This window comes from Argiope bruennichi, chromosome 3 (assembly GCF_947563725.1).
Source record: "Argiope bruennichi chromosome 3, qqArgBrue1.1, whole genome shotgun sequence".
Classification (NCBI taxonomy): Eukaryota; Metazoa; Arthropoda; class Arachnida; order Araneae; family Araneidae; genus Argiope; species Argiope bruennichi.
In genome coordinates, this window is record NC_079153.1 from 60,543,104 (window position 1) to 60,565,985 (window position 22,882).

Genomic DNA, 22,882 nt, shown 5'->3' on the forward strand with positions numbered 1-22,882 from the left:
TTTTAAATTCATCGAGTATTTAATTAGCTTTAGCATTTTGTAAAGTTGTCTCTTTTTGTAAAGTTGTATTCCTTCTCTTGTCTTAAATATTAATAATGTCTGAGTAATGTTTGAATTCTGCTAAGTTACTTTGAAAGCACCGAAGTACCTATATGCATATTAACTCCGTTGCTAGAATGACTTTGAAACATTACATTGAGCCTATTTATCTTCTTCATCTTTCGCCTTCTTATCAAGTTGAAATTTTTTCATTTTAATCAATTTTTCCTTTTTTTTTTTTTTTTTTTTTTATTTTACTTGTAAACTATTATAATAAAATTTGTTTACAATAGAATTTGAATTAAACTGTTACAATAGAATTTGATTTGCAAACGGAAAACAATCTCGCGCAATATTCATTTAAAAAAAATCAATGAATTTCTATAACAAAGTGCCTATTGTTCTAATAATCAATCATACCTTTTCCTCACTTTATCTTAACAGGAAGAATAGTATAAGAAATTATAGATATGACAAAAGCGTTAAGAAACTTTTATATACATTGAACCATCCCGGGTATGAAGATCGATTCCATCTGGTGTTTAAAAACATTTTATTTTTTATTTTTGATCAAGATATATAAGTTCAGGCTAAAGTTTTTTGTCTCCCATATTTCTTGATTTCATCATTTTGGAACTTATTCTGCAGACGATCAGGTATTTAATAAATAATATTCCTATCTTTCTATTTGCGCATACTTGCCATCTATGAAAAATTAATATGATTCTAAAAAATGAAATAAAATAAAACTACAGCAACTGTTATTGAATTATTTATTGATTTTAGAACTTAATGTCTTGCTTTAAAAATTTATATTTTAATGCATTTCTTTCCTAAATAGTAAAATTTATATTTGTGTCATATATAATGTGTTTAAAATATTTAATGTAATAAAATGAAAATTATAAGAAATCCTAAAATATGAGAATGTTAATCTTTTTTTAGAATGAAGGAACGCTGAATGTCAATATAATATAACTTAAAAAAAGAACTTATAATAAAGTTTTTTTTTAATTTTTAAATTTGAATTTGTCTACAGATTTCACGTGGATTCATCAGTCACGCATATAAATAACAATTTTCTATTCATGCAGTAATGCAATTAAAATTTTTAATCAACTTTTTATAATGTATATTTTTTTAAATATATTTTTTTTTAAATTTTAGATTTCTTTGTGAAAAAAACTTTATAAAATTACATATAAATTAAAAAAAGATCAAAAATATTTTTTTAATATGCCAATGATTTGATTTCATAAGTCTCAATATACAAATATTCATTATAAGATTAGTTAAAAAATTTTTAAAAACATATGCCGCACTAGGCAATTCTGTTTGTTATCAAAATTCTTTGAAAATTGTTTATGGGAAAGTGGATCTTATTTAGCATTTCTTTATAGCTAGATGTATAATCTATTCAGTTTTTAATCGGTATGTATTTAAAATTTTGTGCAAGGCAGACTTTTTTTTTGCTACATTAGAAAAAGATAATTTCGATTTTAAATAAATTAAAAAAAACAACAAAAACAGTGAAAAATGATAAAAAAAGATGAATGAAAAAAGTTATTTATATCTCTAGTAATAATAAAATTGAATGTGAGTACGTGTGCGTTACCTATCTACAAGTCAGACTGTTTGTCCAAGAGATATCAAATTTGGCACATGAAACGGTCTGAATGAAGAATTTGTAAACTGAGAATGGAGAAATTGCTTTGAAGATTTAATTAATTTTGAATTGAAAGAACCTTGGCGATCAAAAAATATTAGAACGCAAAAAGTGATCTTTACATCATATTAAAATTTGAACAGTTATCTTTTCAAAGATAACAATATTTTATTTAAATAATTTTTGTAATTTCGATTATTTAAAAAAATATTTTAAGCATTATATTTCATTATTGAAATGAAACTCAAATCGTTTTTTATTGTTGTTGCTCATATTTTATCTTAACATTTACTCCATTATTATAGATCGAAATATGAAGATTTTCTTGTATTCTTCTTAAATTGAGTTAGTTGTGACACAATGAATGCCTTTAATGAAATTTCAAAAAAAAATTTTGCTATACTTAAAACTAAGGTTTAACTACAGAATTAAGCCACAATGAAAACTTGTTGAACTTTTTCCATTTTTAATTTCTCTTATACGCAGTACAAAGAAAATGTAGTAATCGTCAAAAAATTTGAACCTGAGATTTTCAACTGATTACCTAACAATTAATTGCAATTGATTACCTAACAATTAATTGCAATTGATTACCTAACAATTAATTGCAATTGATTACCTAACAATTAATTGCAATTGATTACCTAACAATTAATTGCAATTGATTACCTAGTATAAAGTTGCATACAGAAGTTTTAAAAAGATTATTATGATAAAGATCTCGGTTTGAAATATTTCAATTGTAAATAATAACATTATTGGAATCAATTTTCAAAATAAGGATAAGTGGTATTGTTGATATCAAAAACGTTTTTACAGATAGAAAGCCAAAAGTATGCCCGACTCTCCTACTTACAACCCCGATTCAGAGGCAGAAGAACAAGAATCTATTGAAATACCGGTAAGATATTACTATTGAACATTTTTTTTCCATCACGCAACTAATTCTAAATGAATTGAGATAAATAATTCAGAATTATGACGAAATAATATGCATAAATTTTATTATGAAATGAAGTAACTTATAAAACTGTTTATTCTCTCTATTTCGAGATTTGAAAGAACAACCTTTAGAGAAAGATGGAAAAAAAAAATCAAAATCTTAGTACTAACATGTGTTATAATGTGTGGAAAAACTACCTGCTATAAAAATATATTCTATATTTGTAAAAAGGAATGTTTGTGTGAGTATGTTTATGGTGTCCAGACAAATATATCGCATTTACGGTCATAAAATTAAGCTCATAGGTAGTCATAACGGTGTATCCATTCATCACGAAGCCCAAATTTTAAAATTTAAAATAGAATGAATTTCATTTAATATTTTACGTTGGTGAATTTTTCGTACGAATTTCTCCGTAGTATCATTTCTAATGATTAGAGAAAAATACAAATAAATTGTGATTAATCAGAAAAAGCAAAAATTTATCATTTTTATGTCCCTCTAATATTTGATAACTGAATTTAGAGCAATTTTCAAATAATAGTCACTTTTCCCGAAAAATTGTAAGAAATGATATTAAAACTCCTGCTTACAGCCTTCTGATTCAGCCATTTTCAAAACTTTTGTGATGATTATTCAAACATTTATTGCTAATTTAAAAAAAGAACGATGAAATATATTTATTCTTTGATTTATTAATTAATTACTTCCTAATGAGTTCAAATATTTTTTTCGTTGATCTGCGGATGATTCATTGACTCGAAGTTGTATTTTTTCGCAAATTTGGCAAAGAGCCAAATTAGGAAATCACAAATTTGATATTTATTTTTATACCTATAATTTAAATTCAAAGAGTATCTTTTACCGGATATTTTCTAATTTAAATGTCGGTCTCTTTTTTTCTTTCATTGTCAGTTATTCAAATTCATCAAGCGCAACAAAGAGAAATACAAACACAAAATCAATATAATTTTCTTTTTTTTTCGTTTCGTCGTTTATATGATGTCAAGGCAATGCTGTGCTGGTTCTGTTAGTTTATAATACGCGCTATCAGCTAAATTAAATTGAATCTCTCTTTCCTAAATAACTAAAATTCAGTTACATCAGCTTATTTTTCATAAATTATATTAATACTGATTTGAAATCTATAGGAATTGACATTAAACTCCTAGAGAAATTTAGAATTTGAAAATGGATATGATCTTGAGAATCGATGGACTCTTCTCCAAGAATGTATTATATGTGCTCGTGGTCTCGGATCTTTCTTGTTGGCGATAGCACGATTGTGCCTCCCAGTATATTCTTTCTAAAATTAGAATGTGTTTCATTAAATTTCCGTTTTGTTGTACACATAGTTTATACTGTGCCAACCATGCCAGTATATTTAATTTAGTTTTCATTTTCTGTTACGTAAGACATACAGAAATATATATACAACTTGTATCCAGCATTTAGAAGTGAACCTGAAAATTCAAAGATAATACGTTGTTGTTGTTACACATACCCCTGGAGAAGGAAAGCGTAGACCAGATGCAGGAGGCCCCGTCGCGTCAGTTCCTCATAAATCTGCAGAAAGTCCCGTTCAACCAGCAGCAGCTTATAAGAAGCGCCAAGACAAAAAAAGAAGGTGAACAGGACTAGCAGGTTGGGAGCAGGAACAAGATTGGAAAGTTTTCTCCCCATTCTAAAATCTTAAATACTTAAGATGGCCACTACGAAATCTGGCCATGGCCGATTGGAAGGCCGAGGGCCGCAGCATATTATTGATAGGCCAGGGCGGTTGCCAGCATAATACTAATGCGATGCAGTACGGCGCCACGCTAAAAGTAAACGATGTTTTCCCAGGGAGTGGACTTCAGTGGGAGTAAGACGGTTCAAACAGTCCATTGGAAGATCACAGCCATTCTTGGCAAGCACATCAGCTGTCTCATTGCCATGTATCCGGACATGCAATGGGATCCATTGGAGGTTTATATGTGTCTTCAGGCCAATTTCGCACAGAAGCTTCATAATCTCCTGGTCTGGAATATCAAATATTTCTTACCAGTTCTGGAAATACTGTATAGCACTCCTACTATTGGTCAATATCCAAATGCAATTACTATCTGTTGTCTGGGCATAATTAAGGGTAGTTCCAATTGTTATGATCTCGGTTCTAAAGACTGAACTATTATCAGGGTTTCGGATACTGATCCTAACTTCGCTATCATTGCTATTGATGAAAACACCACTCCCTGTTCTACCGTCTTCCAGCTTGCTACCGTCAGTGTAGATTACCAAGGCTCTAGAAGGGATACTATTGACAACCTCTAGGGCCAACTGTTTTAGCAGGTCTGGATGGTCCACTTGTTTATTGGCAGGAAACCTCAGTTCGTCATTAAAACTGATGCCCCTTAGGAGCACCGTAGGAGGCAAACAGTTTAGAGTGGTCGAAGGAACGACCTCGAAGTCAATAACCCCCGCTTTCCTGACATATTCCAACGGGGTGTCTCTTTTCAAACGTGAAAAGATAATATGTGAATGATTTATGTAGACTTTGTAAAAATTTATAATATAAGCGACTTTAAAGAACAAGAACTCATAATTAAAAGAAAATTTCCAAAGTTGGCAGGAAAAATTCATTATCTATTGCAACAAACAAGCAAAGATTATTTAAGAATAACGAATACTATAAATAATATCGTACTATTAATAACACTTCAAACAGAGGAAGTAAACTAAATTTTTTTTAAAAAAATTTATCAATCAGATGATCAGAATAGGAAAAAAAACAAAAAAACAAATTGTTTCGATGTCACATTTTGCAAATGCAAAAACTTCATTACCTCCAAAATTAAAGTTCTTACAACTCAAGGAATTTTTTTAACAAATTAAGGGTTAATTAATAGTAAATGGAAATATTGATATAAGAACAAGTAAAGTACTTCAGAATCGATTTCAATCCAAAGAAAAGGTAAGAAGCCAAGCCGTCTAATCGCAAGATAATGAAGATAAATTTTTAATTCTTCCAGTTTTGATGAATGCGTAGATACTTAATATGAAAATTGGTATAAGTAACACTATTATGAGATGAAAACTGCACTTACAAAAATGTAGCAATATTTCTTATTAACGCAGCATATATAAAGATATGGAAATAAGCATCAAAGACGATTCCTAGTTTTTGCAATAATCAAAATAATTCAGTCGTTTTTGATAATTTAGTAGGTAGCAAACACAGAGAAGAAGACTTTTCTTCTCTGTGATAGCAAAAACATGAGGAAAGAATACAAATTAACTGTGATTTAGTAAGATAGACTGAGGAAAAAACACATATCGGTTGGTTATCAAAGAAAAGCAGATAACATATATTAGAATAATAGCATCATAAGACTTCTTGAACTGTCTAGGGGAAAGTCTTTTAAAGTTGTGTGTTTTGTTGTTTTATACAAATGAACTAACATTTCGTTTTATTTCAAAATTTTGGATTTAAAAAAATCTTGGTTACAAAAGTGCACAATAGAGAAATCAGTAAAAACAGGAAATCTTTAAAATGTTACCATTAAGAAGCTTTGAAAAATTGGTAATAAATCATATGAACCAAGTAATTGGAACTTCATGAAATATATATTAATAACATTGACAAGTGACACAATTACTATATTGGAGAATGTAGTCTTAATGACTAGGATTACAGTGAACATCAATTAATATGCATGAACGAAGGTAAGACACAGCGTGAAAGCCTATGGTCACTCAAAACACGATTAGAAACGGGTCTCTCATTTCACAAAATCATATTACGTATAAAAATTTAATTTTAACAAGTTAAAATTTCATACAAGAATAATCATAATTTGCGAATTCCATTTTTGTTGATTTTCTGATAAATTAAATAAAAAAGAAAAAAAAAAAAAAACTGAAATTTAAAGTTATTTGGCAGTCAAATATTTAATTTGATTAAAATTGGACTTTTATTACTAATAAAGATGAATGTATATGTATTGGCTCTCTACAGGTCATATCGTTTACTACAGATAATAATTATTATTGTTATCTGAATTATTATTGTTATTGAGTTATTATTAAATAAGATAATAATTATTATTGCCATTAAAAGATACGCTTATATAAATTTGGAATTCAATGCTGATATGGTTAATGAAGCATTCGAATGCTGCCATGATTTTCAAAGCATTTTTTAAAATTTAATTCTTTTTATTAAAATATGTTATTTTGTATTTAGGATTATTTTTTTTGGTAGAATGATTCATCTTCATTTCATAGCTATGCAAATTTTGATGCTCATCAAACTTGATCTATTGTTCCATCCTGATCGGATTTGATCGAACTTTTAGTAATTATCGAGTTTTCGATGCTGATAGAACTTTCGATAATGATCGAGCTTTCGATGCTGATAGAACTTTCGATAATGATCGAACTTTCGATGCTGATAGAACTTTCGATAATGATCGAGCTTTCGATGCTGATTGAACTTTCGGTAATGATCGAGCTTTCGATGCTGATTGAACTTTCGATAATGATCGAGCTTTCGATGCTGATTGAACTTTCGATAATGATCGAGCTTTCGATGCTGATTGAACTTTCGATAATGATCGAGCTTTCGATGCTGATTGAACTTTCGATAATGATCGAGCTTTCGATGCTGATTGAACTTTCGATAATGATCGAGCTTTCGATGCTGATTGAGCTTTCGATAATGATCGAGCTTTCGATGCTGATTGAACTTTCGATAATGATCGAGCTTTCAATGATGAAAGAATTTTCAGGACCACCGAGAATCAGTCCTAGCAATATTTTAAGACCAGATTTCAAGGCATTGTTTTGCATGTGAGTGGAATGCATGGCATGCCTTTCTGTCGCATGTGCTTTTATATCTTTAAAAATGTATAATTTTTCTTGTTTTATATCTTTAAAATGTTCTTTACCAAATTCATCATATATTTTTTATTAAATTATTTTATTTTGCATTTGAGATAATTTTTAATGACTAAATGTTTATTACTCTGATTTATTTCAGTTTATATACATTGCTCTTTTTTCAAATTGCCACGCAGTTAAACAATATTTTCTTTTCTTACCCCCTTTTTTATTTTCAAATATACTGTATTTCGAATTGCTTAAAAAAAACCACACATTCAATTAAAAAAAATCTGTAGATTCTTATTGGTGTGGTGTTAAATCCGGCCATTGGTGGATTTGATACAGACAAAATATCTTGGTCTTCTGATAGTTTTAGTGTGACTTAGATAATTAATTTCGCATGTTACAAATTTGCTTTGTGGTGGCGGGAAACTTTTCTTGTGATGGTCGGGACGACGTCACTTTCGTTTCCTCACAAATTCTTTTCCGTCGGGCCCCACGTTGGGCGCCAATGTGGTGGAATGTAGATTATTATGATCCATGCAGGAAGAAACAGGATGAATGTTTTTAGGAACATTTCTTTTAATAATCACATTCACACACTAAACAAATACAAAGACAAGACATTCACACTCGCGGCTTCACAGTTCAGCGTCACATCTCATTCTAATTACAATCGCTATGCACTATGGGATGACATATGGGATGGCCTAATCAGGCATCGCCATCTAGTATCCAAAAGAGAAGATAAGAGTAATGCAACTGCCACAGCTTTGCTTTTTTTATTTGGAGGGTTTAAAGTTTTTTAAAATAAAGCCTGCATTGTTATCACCCAGACGGGATGATCCAATAAATTAATTATTACTTTTTATCAATTCAGAATTCTGAGGGTGCAAGGAAGTCGAAGCTCGGGACTCTCGGAGAAACAATTTGCTTTCCTTACGAAGATCTGAAGACCACATGGGATGCAGTTTTCAGAGGACACAAACTCTCAGGTAATTTTTTTTTATTGTCAAAGAATACTGGTTTTTTTTTCGTACAATGAGGCATCATTTTCATACACAACAAAACAAATTTAATTACATGCTTCATTTTTAGGAAATGGCCAGTGCTTCGGTTGGAGGAATTTCAAATCCAGTTATCATTGGATCACTTATGAAGAAGTGCGTTTCAATAGATAAAAAATGCTAATCAATTTAAAATTATTTAGCCATAGAAGGGATCACTACCAGGATAAACATTTAAATTTCTTCTTACAGTTCATAAGAAAAGCAGAAAAATTTGCGTCAGGCCTTATAAAAATTGGATTAAATCCTTGTTCATCATCAAATATTGGAATTTATGCTCAAAATGGAATGGAAGTAAGTAAAATTGTCTTTCGATGCTGACATATTATACAGTTAGTAAAATGATCCCTTACAATCTAAGATATATAAGGGTGTTTAAGTTCTATATTATAAATCAAGACCTTGTATTATTTTAGTGGGTGGTGGCGCAATATGGAGTTTGGAGAAATTCTTCTGTAGTTGTTCCTTTATATGACACACTTGGACCAGATGCTTGTACTATTATAATAAAACAAGGTAAGTTCAATAATATAAACAATTACAATTTGACTGAAATTTCGGAAAAAAATACAAACAAACAAAATTCCCATTGTTTATTAGAGTAAAAAATTTTTTTTGAATACAGCGATAAAAATGTAGAAGATGAGATAGAATTTCAGAATAATGTAAATAACTTCAAAAAATGACATGTAATGGATACCAGAGTGTAAAATATATTTCATAAAACATGCACTCAAGTTATGGCAATTTTTTCTGTCGCAACTATAAAAATGAGCTTCATAATTATTACTTCTTTTAAAATTTGATTGAAAAATTTTGAACTATTGTCTTTACGAATTGAAGATTTAATTCTGAAAATGCGATGCAATGTATGTGTAGAACAGATATATTTTAGATTATCTGATATCAGCAGATATATTTTGGGTTATTTGATTTACTTCCAGCTGTAGAGCAAGGATTTTCCGAGATCATAGGATTCATTTAGAGTCTGATGTTATCTAAATATTTATACGAAATAGTTGGATGCCAAAATTTCTCTGGCAAATTCGTATTTGTTAATTACAGAATTTGTTCTCTCTATGTCAGTAAAGATGATATTTTTAATAAGATTTTTTAAACTGAAATAATTGTAAATTAAAAAATCACTGCTGATAATATGTGATAGTTTATTTTTATATTTTATATTTTTAATATTTCAGAGCACCTACTACATTCAGGAATCATAAATTAAGAAATGTATGTGAATTCAAATATATTAGAATTAAGCAGTTCTTTTTTTATATTTTAAAAATGTTAGCAAAAAGCCATTGAAAAAATTGTATCATAAAATATTGAACATTTAAATACTGAATATTATTCAAAGAATTAAATTAAGAAATTTTGAACATCTTTTATATTATGAAAATAAAATGAATTTTACTTTAATCGTAGAAATTGAAGGTTCAACTTCTATTAACTATTCTATAAACATTCTAAAATGTTTTTAAATGTTTGAGAAAGGAAAACTGTTTAAAAATTGCCAAGTGGAAAAAATAAAACACGTTAATATACTAACTACAGGAAATATATATTCCAATTTTTAATAACAATAAGAAAGAAAGATTGTGATTTGATGGTAGAAATAATACATTCTTTTAATGACGCTTAAAATATTGTTTCAAAATTTTTTCAACAAAAATACCGCAAATCAATCATAATAATGCAGCGCATTTAATCGCTAGTTCAGCAGTTTACTTGCTGTCTAATTCTCTAATTCTCTTTACTTGTCGGCGACTCCGACTACTCTCACACACGACTCCTGATGATACCCCAACCTCCCCAGCTTCAGGGTGCCTGTCTTTTATAGTTCCGGGAGGCGGGGCTAGAATCTTCCTGACCAATTAGGGCGTACCTAGCTCTATCTGGGGTCTTAGTGGATGGATCGTGAAAGTTCTCGAACTTTCCAGCATTATCCCTTTAGTCGCCAAATTCGTCGCCAAGTCGCCAAGCTTAGCATTCACAGAACAGATCTTACAACGGTGTTTCTTACGATGACACTAGTCGTGCCGGGTAGCAAAATTACAGAGGGATAATTTCATAAACAAAATGAAAGACGCTAAATTTTGTATAATTATTAATTGCAGCTGAAATTAAGATCGTCATCTGTGACAATGAGAATAAAGTAAGAAATCTTATTAAGAGAAGAAAAGAAACACCCTCTTTGAAACATATTATAACAACCATTGTTCTGGATCAAGAAATCAATAAACTTGCAGCCGAAAACGACATTAGGTTGCACACTTTCAAGGAAATCGAGGTAAAATTAAACACATGCTTAATTTTTTTTCTTTTTTGTTAAATGGTGTATATTTTATCAACTTTTAAATTTAGCCCTTTATAATTAAAACACGCCTAACCAATTCTCTATTATACAAGGCCTATATAGAAAATTAAGAGTTTATTTTTCTATATAGTCCTTGATGGCAAAAGGCACTAAATTTGCTTTCAATTTTGTCTCAGAAAAATTATCCCGATTTACTTATTGAGATATTCATGTTTAGAAGTCAAAACAATACTGAATACTGTGGTGGAATGTAGATTATTATGATCCATGCAGGAAGCAACAGGATGAATGTTTTTAGGAACATTTCTTTTAATAATCACATTCACACACTAAACAAGCACAAACACAAAGACAAGACATTCACGCGCGCGGCTTCACAGTTCAGCGTCACATCTCATTCTAATTACAATCGCAATGCACTGTGGGAAGACATATGGGATGGCCTAATCAGGCATCGCCATCTAGTATCCAAAAGAGAAGATAAGAGTAATGCAATTGCTACAATACTGCTTTCTCTGTAAAATCTTCATTAAATGAAGTGATATCAATGAAACTAAGATTTCTATATCTTTCTTTTAAAGAAATGTATTTTTTCCAGCAATAAACATTCATCTATTGATTATTCAGAACCATTTCTGCCGCCAATTACTGATTAGAAGGCAGTGATTGAAATGAAAATGGAATAAATAGCGAACATTGCCAGAGGACTACAAACGGAACCTTGACTTTATAACTTTCTAAATTTTTAACATGGTAATGTGTTTATATTTGCATGCTACCTGTAAATTGTATGATATGTTCCCTTGACCTATAGGAACCACATTTTTACTATTTACTTCTCAGGTAGTAGGTATTTATTAGGAAGGATTTTTCAAAATTGTAATTAATTAAAAATGAATCAAAATTTTAATGTTTCTCTTTAATAACTTCAGTGGTAGTGAATTTGTTTTTAAGCTATTTTGTTTTTAACGTTAAAAAATCTACCACTGTTAACGTTAAGAAAAAAAGGAAAATGCTTTTTTTTTTGGAAAAGTTTAAATTAAAAAAAAAAATTCATTTCTTTTTTTTTTATTTAATAACTAAATTTTTAACCTGGTATATTATCTTTATATTGACTTCTGTAAAAGCGTTAGGCATTCAATGTAATAGGCATGTATTGTTAATAAAAATGCCATGATCCATCTCCTGGCTTGAAAATTATAAGCCTCGGAGAGAGCTGTAAACGTCATAATTACTCAATTTTTTTTTCTAGAGTTTGGCACATGAGCGTTTTGTGCTTAGTAATATAACAAAGAAAATTATATAAACATTTTAAATAACTTTTTTTCTCCCAAATAAAAACAGAATTCTGCACATAGCTACAGTTTTAGTGGCAGGAAACCCTATAAATTTTATTTCTTTTAGTATTAAGTTTTATTAAGTTTCTGAATTATTGTTTTTACATGCATATGAAAATACAGTTAATCCTCGATATATTTGGTTCAAATTTTGATAAACTTTAAATGCTTAATTTCTGTATCAAATTTTAACTATACTATTACACTCAACTGTTAACTATACTGTAGTAATCGTATTCTCTTGTATGAGGACAGCCAGACATACAGATTTCATGTGAATGGATTTATTATTCATTCAAAATTGGAAAGAATAATAAATTTCGAGATAAAATCAATTACTGAATTTCATACGTTTAGCCTGAAGCATTAATAAGTTATGTTCAAAGCCAAATGTTAATAATAAAATTATAATGTTCACAGACAGATATACAAATATAATTTGAAAAAAAATGTGTTTTACTGATATAAGGAGGACTGTGGCATAGAGATTTATCAAAATACCGAGTTCAAATTTTCTTTTTCTTTGACACAGACAAGAAAATAAAATAAAAACTAATCTGGTAACTAGCTTGATGCACAATTTTTTAAAGAACTTATTGTGACTTTTATATTCTTAGTTTAAAAGTGTATCTAATATATAAAAATCTCGTGTCACGGTGTTCTCGTGTGCTCCTCCGAAATGGCTCGACCGATTTTTATGAAATTTTTTATGTGTACTTGGTAGGTATGAGAATAGGTTGTAAAGTAAATTTCATAACGCTAGGTAATTAGGGTAGGTAATGTCCCTATCCAGAATTTTCTTTCCTATTTTTATTTTATTTGGCATCAAAAAATACCTATAACCCCAAAATTTCACCCTCCTACCCCCCCACCCCCACCCCACCCTCCCATTTTTTAATCGCGATTTTAGTATTTTTGTATGAACTATATCCAAATAATTAACCCGTCCAACATGCGCGTTCAAATGCTACAAGATCCATCTGCTGACATATTCTCGGACCAATTGTTAGATATCGGCGATGGAAAAGTCGCTGTCTATGAAAATACTAGATGTATAGAATTGCTCACTAATTTCTGCATTATCGTTGATTGACCGCATATTTCCCGATGTACGCACACAATACCTAAATCATACGTGGCTGGCAGAAAGAGCCATTTTGGCAGCAAAAAATGTGGACGTCGACGATTTAAACTTCAAGATACAGTAGTCGTTTCCAGGCGACTTGCTATCATACAAATCGATTGATACAGTTTCCAATGCTAATGAAGTTGTAAATTATCCAACAGAGTTTTTGAACTCACTGGATTTGCCAGGAACGTCACCACATCTTCTACGACTGAAAGTTGGATCTCCGTTTATTTTACTTCGGAATTCGAACCCGCCACGGCTGTACAATGGCACGCGATTGGTCATTAAAAAATTGATGAAAAACGTTATCGAAGCTACCATTTTGAATGGCCGAAAATGTTTTGCTGCCACGCATCCCAATGATTCTCACAGACATGCCAATTGAATTCAAACGCGTTCGATTTCCTATTCGATTGGCATTCGCAATGACGATCAATAAGTCGCAAGGCCAAACGTTGTCTGTTTGCGGCTTAAATTTTGGCACACCATGTTTTTCACACGGACAATTACACGTGGCATGTTCATCGAGCTTATTTTTGTTGGCTAGAGGACTGACAAAAAATATGGTACACTCAATTGCTCTTCGAAAGGAATATTGATTTTTTTAATTTCATTTTTATACTTTTGGATAAAAAATATATTACTTTTTTCACTTTACGTTCAACTTTTAAGAGATCAAACAATGTATATGTTCGTTACGTTAATGAAATACATTGTATTGAGAAAATGAATGGTTGATGTTTTTTGTTTTTGTTTTTATTGGCGATCATCGTCTACAGCGCTCCATTTCTCTTTCTGTCATAGATCCCATCCCTACACACTTACAATACATTCGTTATTTTTTAATTAACAACCAAAATATTCACAAGAAATAATTTATATGGCAGAACAACGCTTGCCGGGTCTGCTAGTTAATATTAGTTAGCTAGTTAATATTAATACTCGGTTATTAAGATACATTAAAACGAAAAATTTTTTCTCTTTTATTATGACTTGAAATTTTTATAGAAATTCTTTACTAAACCAAAACTGAATGAATTGTTTCTGAAAGTGTTTGATTCTATTTTTATAATACGCGAATGATATTTAGGAAATCTAGATAGTAAACATTATAAAAACATTAAATGAAGTGGATCGAAATAATTTATTGTTAACTAAAATACATAATTTTGACTATTGGAGTGTAACTGCCATATTAGTAATGAGAAAAAAATTACCATATTTTTTCCCACAATTGAAGAACAATGCTGTTTAAGATGATAGCTATATACTATAATAATATATTTGCCATTCTGAAACCTTTTACCCGAAAGAGAAAGTGTAAGTTGCAAAGCGAGTTGAAAATCAAAATCTAAGGGTGAAAATCCAGATTATAAGAAGTAGAGAGAATATTTGCTAGCCAAAGTCTGTAATGAGAAGTCTTATGGAGAATGAATATTTTTATAGTTTAGAATAAAATCACAATACTTATTTTGAATAATGCGATATGCCAACATTTCACTAAGCCGGAAAGTATTATAGATATCTTAAAAACTATTGCATTCAACTCTGCAAAGCGTGAGTCGCGTCTCGCCTTATAATGATGCCTCTGTTGATTCTGGCTAATCGCCGGTATATGTACTCCTGCCTTTGTTCTTTCGTAAATAATATTTAAATTTTTATTAAATCAGATACAGTTGTTGAAAATAGATATAAAGGCAAATTTGTGAGAAACCTCATTTATTCTGTAGCATATTTTCTTTTTTCTCCTCTCTCACTCATTCAGCTTTTTTTCCCTTAAAATATAATTATTTTAAATAAAATAATGAACAATATTAAATAACTTTTGTGTATTTTTCAGAATTTGGGCGAAAAATGTTGCACAACATCATTGGTAAGTACTAAAGTCATATAAATATTAACTATGAAAGTAAATAAATTATTATCAAATACTCTACATCCACCACTCACTGTTCCGATTTCGTTTATTTTTATTTCACAAGAGGGGTATAAAACAAGACATTCAAACTGAAGCAAATATCTAAATCATGAATAATTAAGATCATACACAGGCAGTTAATTTAAATAAAATCAACATTGCAATTCGTTGCCAAGCAGTTAAAAATAACAGATAAGATTATAAAAAGATATTAATGTCAAGTTGTGGGAAAGTGTATTACTCTGACATCCCGTTGAGCAAGTAACGCATAAAAAAGGTACAGAAATGTGTCATAAATCAAGTAATATCATCATGATACAAAGTTGCGCCAAGAAATTAAATGAACAACAGATGCGTACAGGTGATTATCAAAATGATGGAAACACCTGGGGCATTTTTGAATGCGCTTCGTAAGCATTAAAATATAATAATAGACACCAATTTTTTTATAAATAACAATGTATATATTCTGGTAGTATGTGTTAGCTTTATCGAAGTTCTGTAATTCTTGGAGTTTTTTCCAAAGCGTAAAATTTAGGACATCTCAGGTGTAGGAGCCTGTTTAACTGGAGCAATTGTGACCGAGACATCCCAACTTTTAGGCGTTTCTAGAAGTACGGTGTATAAAAGTAGGACAGCGTACACACAGCACGACGGCAAGACAAGCTCGGCAAAGCAAAGTAGTGGGCGGGAAGAGAAGCTCAGTGAAAGAGACCAACTGGTATTGAAGTGGACTGTAATATCTAGAAAGCGAACAACTGCAGCAAAAGTGACCGCAGAGCTCAATACCCTTCTGGTGTACTGGAGTGTAATACTCTAGTGTCAGTTATTGTAGTGAGAAGGCACTTTCATAAATAAAACATTTTTGGCAGAGCAACAATTTCCGAGTCACTTGTCACAGATGTTAATGGTAAACGTCATCTATAGTGGTGTCACACTCACAAAACTTGGTCGATTGCTAAGTGGAAGAAAGTAATATGGTCTGACGAATCGTGTTTCATATTTTCCCCTACAACAGCACGGGTGCATGTTTGGAGGATACCAGCACAAGCGTGTGATCGTGATTGTCTCTTTCCAACTGTCAAGCATGGAGGTGGATCCATCCCAACTTTTAGGCGTTTCTAGAAGTACGGTGTATAAAAGTAGGACAGCGTACACACAGCACGACGGCAAGACAAGCTCGGCAAAGCAAAGTAGTGGGCGGGAAGAGAAGCTCAGTGAAAGAGACCAACTGGTATTGAAGTGGACTGTAATATCTAGAAAGCGAACAACTGCAGCAAAAGTGACCGCAGAGCTCAATACCCATCTGGTGTACTGGAGTGTAATACTCTAGTGTCAGTTATTGTAGTGAGAAGGCACTTTCATAAATAAAACATTTTTGGCAGAGCAACAATTTCCGAGTCACTTGTCACAGATGTTAATGGTAAACGTCATCTATAGTGGTGTCACACTCACAAAACTTGGTCGATTGCTAAGTGGAAGAAAGTAATATGGTCTGACGAATCGTGTTTCATATTTTCCCCTACAACAGCACGGGTGCATGTTTGGAGGATACCAGCACAAGCGTGTGATCGTGATTGTCTCTTTCCAACTGTCAAGCATGGAGGTGGATCTGTCATGATATGAGCAGCCATGTCGTGGTTTTCTGATGGGCCAATCGTAACCCTGAAAGGAAGGATCACTGAGAAGTATAGAGAAATTTTATTGACCAGGTCTATTTTATGATGCAATCTTTGTTTCCTGAAAGGAACAAACTTTGTTACATGGAATTTTCCAGAATGGTAAAACACCTATCCATATAGCGAGAATTGTCCAATCATGATTTGATGAACACGATAATTTAAACATCTGCCTTAGTCTCCACAGTCACCCGACTTCAATATAATTAAATTGTTATGGTCTATTTTAGAGCTTCAATACGGAAATCGATATCCTCCATCGGCATGTCTCCAAGAACTTTCACAATATCTCCAGGATGAATGGTACAAAAATCCTCTAAACATTATTCAACACTTGTATGAGTCAATTCCAGGCAAATCCAAGCTGTATTACATGCCGAAGGTGGTCTTACACCATACAATAAAGGATTCTTTATAAATCTAAGTTTTTTTTGTTATTTTGATAAGCACCTGTATTTTAAAAAGAGCTTAATGTAATGTGTTTAATTTTATCATCTGTATAATTATTTTCAGCATCATGCAAAATGTATCATTATTATTAAAATAGCAGAAAACCTATTTAATGCACACCCATAATGAAACCCTAAAGAAAGAAGTGTTATTAATTAGTGAATAATCACAACTATTAATTACCACCGCCCTACGCTTCATTTGATTTCTTAGTTACAACTCCGTAAATCTAATGAAGATTTTTCTAAACTATTTTGTCATACGCGTATGATGAGTTTTTCTTCTTTGTTGATTTTTACTTTATTCTATTTTTTTAAAGCTTCCGCAGAGCTCTGATGTTGCTATGATATGTTACACAAGCGGAACTACAGGTTTACCTAAAGGAGCTCTAATAACACATGAGAATCTCATTTCAGTTTGTTGCGCTCTAAATTTATATCTAGTAAGTTTATATTTTTGAAATATAATACAGCAATTGAAAATACTCTATTTACTTAATTTCAGAAAATGTTTTTATGAAGTCTCTTATTGATTACCTTTCGAGTAACGGTGTTTCCCCCCCCCTCCCCATATTTCTGCAATAAAAAGAACAACCTATTTTATATCACTTAATAAGGAAAATAGTGTATAAGCAATACTGTCATTTTTTGATACAAGATTATGCCTCCGAAAATTTTAGTTGATAAAATACCAATTAATAGTTATATGGTGGCACTTCAGACAAAAAATTGTATATATATATATATAATTCGAAAGACCAGTAGAAAAAGAGTTAAATTGGAAAAATTACAATTTAATACCTTTCTTTCAATAATAAAATGCAGTTTTGATTTTCATTGGCAATTTAAATTAATTAATCTTGTGAGTTTAATAAAAAAAAATACTGATGCCTGCAGTTTTTATATTGAATTTTGAATGCTTTAGAAGTTTTTTTTACCCCATTCCTGAAATAGTTCTTAGGATAAGTGACACGCTCTTTACCAATGGTTTGGAAAAGCATTTTTGGGAAGTATAAAAATACGCAAGTAGCATTTTGTGTAGCAATTAGAAGGAATATTTTCTTAAAATTTATGAAGAATCCTGAATTATTTATGCTTTGTTGCTAAGTTTCTATACAATTACGTTTTGTAATGAAAAGGCATTAAATTTAAATTTACTAGAATGTTAGACTGTTTTTCACTTTCTCATTTGGATGGAAAAAGCAGTAGAATTTAGACACTTCGTCGTATACATAGAGAAAGTATTATTTTGAAAACAATTCAAAGTCGTGATATTGAAGAATTTTCGTGTTTTAGATACCGTTCCCCATGTTTTTTTATCCGAGATAAAACAAAAACAACATGTTTTTGATATTATGTCTGTCTGTCTATAAGAAACATAAAATTTTATGAGTAAGACAGATGAATTTTGGTATTTTCTGTTTACACAATTTTATAGATTTCTATCGAATTTTGAGAGAAATCCACTCGAAGTGTTTCTGTCCTGTTGTTTGAATATAAATTAATATGGTACATACAACAAGAAGAGAGCTAATTACAGATAAAATTTAGCTCACCGATTAATAACTAAAGTGCAGACATTTGTTAAATGCGGAACATACTCGTCTTGGTCTGTACCTTTACAAGCACGTATAAGCGATAGCTAAAAAAGCAATGACTTAAGTATATTAAATTTCTTATGAAATTTTGCGAAGACAATTGTAGTTCTGAATCTATTTTTATATCAGTTGATTGGAAAGAACGCACCTGAAACACTAATGCGATTTTCTGATACTTTTAACTGCACGCCAGACAATAATCGCCAAAGTTTTTTTCCCCCAAGAATCACGTGACAGATTCAGGAGAGCTGTTGAAGTCAAGATATCTCGGAACGCGAGTTCGCAAATTGTACAGACTAAGTCTCTGGCAAAGGATACCGACGTGCTCTGATTGGTTTAAGCCTTGGCATCTTTTTGGCAATGTTTTGCACTCATAATAGTGTAGTTTTCGCTTATTTGGCTCAAACCTTGTACCTTTCATTAGTTTTATGGAAGATACGAGTGAATATCAAGACGATCTAATTTTTATTGATATAATTGTTTTCTCAAAATATTACTAGTAATACTACTAATACTAATTATTATTAATAATAATAAATATTATTAATAATACTAGTAATACAAGTAACTGATGTTGTTTATGCACAGAAGTATAAAAAGTAAATGAAAGTAATTACTCAACATATGATGCAGCAATTAAATAATTCTTATTTTTCTATAATTTTCGTGCCTTTATTAGATAATTTATGCAGTCATTGAAACTTGTTGCTGAACGTTTGTTACTTTCGCATCAACTACATATGGGGAGATGATTTCTTAATGCTCAAAACGTATAAATATGTAAGCTTTAATGGAATATGTTATTTCGTAGCTAATTTTTTTTTAGTTATATCAAAATAATATTAAGAAGAAACACACTCACAAAAATATTTTTAATAAATTTTTATTTATATATTTCCTGGATTTAGGTTTCAGAATTTGATCTTTTCTGCTGTATATATGTTCCAGATTAATATTACATGTAAACCGTAAAAAATAGGGGAGGGGGATAAATTCCCAAATTTTATTTATTTTTATAAAATTATATTTCGGTATGGCAGTTTTTTGGCAAAACATTGCCAAAAAGATGCCAAGGCTTAAACCAATCAGAGCACGTCGGCATCCTTTGCCATAGACTTAGTCTGTACAATTTGCGAACTCGCTTTCGGAACTATAGTTCACCATTGCTATACAAGGCATTCGTGGCTTTACTCAAGATACAAAAATTTTATTCGGGATGAGAGGGGGGGGGGGAGGGATAAGAAGCACATTTGTTTGGAAAAATGCGAAAAAGTTTAGGAGGGACTCCCACTTGTTGCTCATTCAATTTATATGAATAAGCTTTATATACTGATGATGAATTGAAGTTCGTTGCATGTATAAGCACTTGAAAATAATCTTAGAAGTCTTCTAACAGCATTCTATAGAGAGATAAATTAGTTTATCACTCTTAGGGGAATTATTACAGAATCCATAAAAATAATTTAATTAAATCATTTATCAATTCACTTGTTAGATGTTAATTAGTTGCTAGTCTCAAATATTGAATTTATTAACGAATAAATGTGATTTGAATGCAGTCGAAACCTTATGGATTATTAGACTCTATGAAACGGAAGAGAAAATTGGAAAGTTTTTGTTAATTATAATCTTCAAGGTTCCAAATCCGAATGATACGAAATTTTATTTCTTTAATGAATATTCTTAAAGTTATTGAACAGTCTGCTTTCTATAGGAAACTTGTCAGGCTGTACTTGTTCACTTAATACAAGGTGTTCTATCTAAGGTTTATATATATCTCAGAATGGTAAAGTGCGCCTACAGGATTCTGAGTCATATAATAATGATATATCTGAAAGGCGTGTCAAACACCGTAGATGGAGTATCAATGGGACAGGAGCTTAAAGAAATCTTCTGAATGATATCAAGAAAAGTATGCTACGTATCCTCATTTTTTTCAACTTTTTGGTTTTTCACAGATAAGCCAATTTCACAAGGATGAGAATTTTCTATTCTCACGTCATTACTCTGTTGGCAGTGAAGAACCGAAACTGAACAGCTGTAGCGGTACTACAAAGTGCAACTACAACTGACATTTGCCACGAGGTTCAAATCAAATTGACAGTGCCGCTTGATGGTTATTTTTTGATCTCGGCAAGTATGCAAATGAAAGACTCCTTCAGTCTATTTTTAAACCAGCGAAGCAAGAGAAAAAAAAAACACTACCGCGACAGGAACGATTCTGACTTAATCTTTAAGCGTGGTTTTTCCCCAATCTTGCAATTGTACAAAGTCTTGTAAATATGTTGTAATTAAATTTTCTTTAACTTAAACCTTGTTTTCGTAGCTCTAGCATATTTTAAATTAGGCAGGCAAATTTGTAGGTTAGGTAATTGAAACCAGCAGTAACCCACACAGCATTGAAGTATTTTATGGTAAAGGTTGGGCTCATTTTGTGGGAGATAATTTAATTGGACTTCTTTCATTTGTCTTCTTGGAGTAATTGCTAACAGAATCGTTGGACAGAGATTCAGTCTAGGCAACGATGCGAGCGTTTGTGCAGCACCCGTGGAATAAGAAGCGCATTCATTACACCATATTCTTTGTGATCACGAAGACACCACTTACGACCAAGACTGGATCGGGCATTGTGGTCCACCGGATTAGACTCCTAGCACATTTAACTACCTTGCTTTTACTTCTTTTTCTAGGGTCAAATAATGTCAAATATGCATTATAAATTTATTGAAAGGGAAGAGGACATGCTTGCATGTATTGCAAAAGGTATTAAAGGGTACGTCCGAGTCAAGCCAAAAATATTATAGATTATTTCAGTTTCTATGCTCTAAAAATGTAAGGTCTGTATAAAATGCTCATGGAGAACAACTTGAATACTTTTTAAGATATTTTTATGTAGTTGTTATTGGTTTAGAAACTTTTGTTGCATTCATAAATTGCATGTTAATTTCAGAATATCTTTCCATTTCTTGTAGGGATGACGAATATTTTCAGAGCGGTTATTACGTAACCAATATCAAAAAGTCACAAATAAAAGTGATCAATACTTTTCAAAGAGGGGTGTGATTCAAATCCTTCATATGATCTTACTGATGATATTTCGATTACAGGTTTTGTATCACGATAGAAACTAACAATCGATACGATATCACTGAAATTTGCCGGAGCGGTGACGATACGATCTGTCCAATGGAAGCTCTCGAAAGAAATCTGTGATTGGATTGAAAAGTGAACGGACCGGTTATTGGAATTATCGTATCGTATCATTGAATTGCATATCGCTGAAATTTATCGGAGCGGTGATTTCACCGGAAAGTGCGAAGTCACCGCTCCACTTTACGGGAGTGACCGATATTCGTATTTGATGATGTGCTATTCCATACAGATCATTTTTAATTGCTCGTGACATGATTGACTTTGATTACATGTACTCTGTTTACTGCTGGCGCCATCTATTGGTAGAATATAGGACTAAAGTAAACATTTTAAAGAAATGACATATATTTTTAACTCATCTTTTCCAGAAAATGGTTCACTCTAATAAATAAATTAAATAGTTTTGAGAAAAAAAAAATTTAAGAAGTAAGCTGAAACAGATAAAATAATTCAATCACACTTTAATTAAATTAGTAAATTAAGTATTAATTACAATTAATAAATTTTATATTTAATATTAAGTAATAATTTTTAATTAATAATATGATTGAAATAACAGATATTTGGAACGCATATTTAAAAATAACAATAGCAATATTATTTGTTATTCAAAAAATCGTGGATTATGCATCTCTAATTTCTTGTATTTTCAGTGTGCATTGCCATATATACTTGATATTTCCAACCCTGCATTGCTACGTAATTCTGGATTATCCCG

The 22,882-nt window shown here is 31.1% G+C and overlaps 1 protein-coding gene across 2 annotated transcripts in view; it reads left to right on the forward strand.

The window, feature by feature from the left end:
- Window positions 1-556: 556 nt before the first annotated feature.
- The window catches only part of LOC129963779 (long-chain-fatty-acid--CoA ligase 1-like), a 47,591-nt gene continuing 25,265 nt past the window's right edge, over window positions 557-22,882 (forward strand). For both annotated transcript variants that reach the window (XM_056078332.1, XM_056078333.1), the window contains exons 1-9: window positions 557-695; window positions 2,525-2,606; window positions 8,392-8,506; window positions 8,610-8,674; window positions 8,771-8,872; window positions 8,995-9,094; window positions 10,702-10,874; window positions 15,208-15,240; window positions 17,734-17,856. In XM_056078332.1, the coding sequence (XP_055934307.1) occupies window positions 2,541-2,606; window positions 8,392-8,506; window positions 8,610-8,674; window positions 8,771-8,872; window positions 8,995-9,094; window positions 10,702-10,874; window positions 15,208-15,240; window positions 17,734-17,856 (777 nt within the window). In that variant the 5' untranslated portion in view covers window positions 557-695; window positions 2,525-2,540. The remainder of the gene's footprint in view (window positions 696-2,524; window positions 2,607-8,391; window positions 8,507-8,609; window positions 8,675-8,770; window positions 8,873-8,994; window positions 9,095-10,701; window positions 10,875-15,207; window positions 15,241-17,733; window positions 17,857-22,882) is intronic.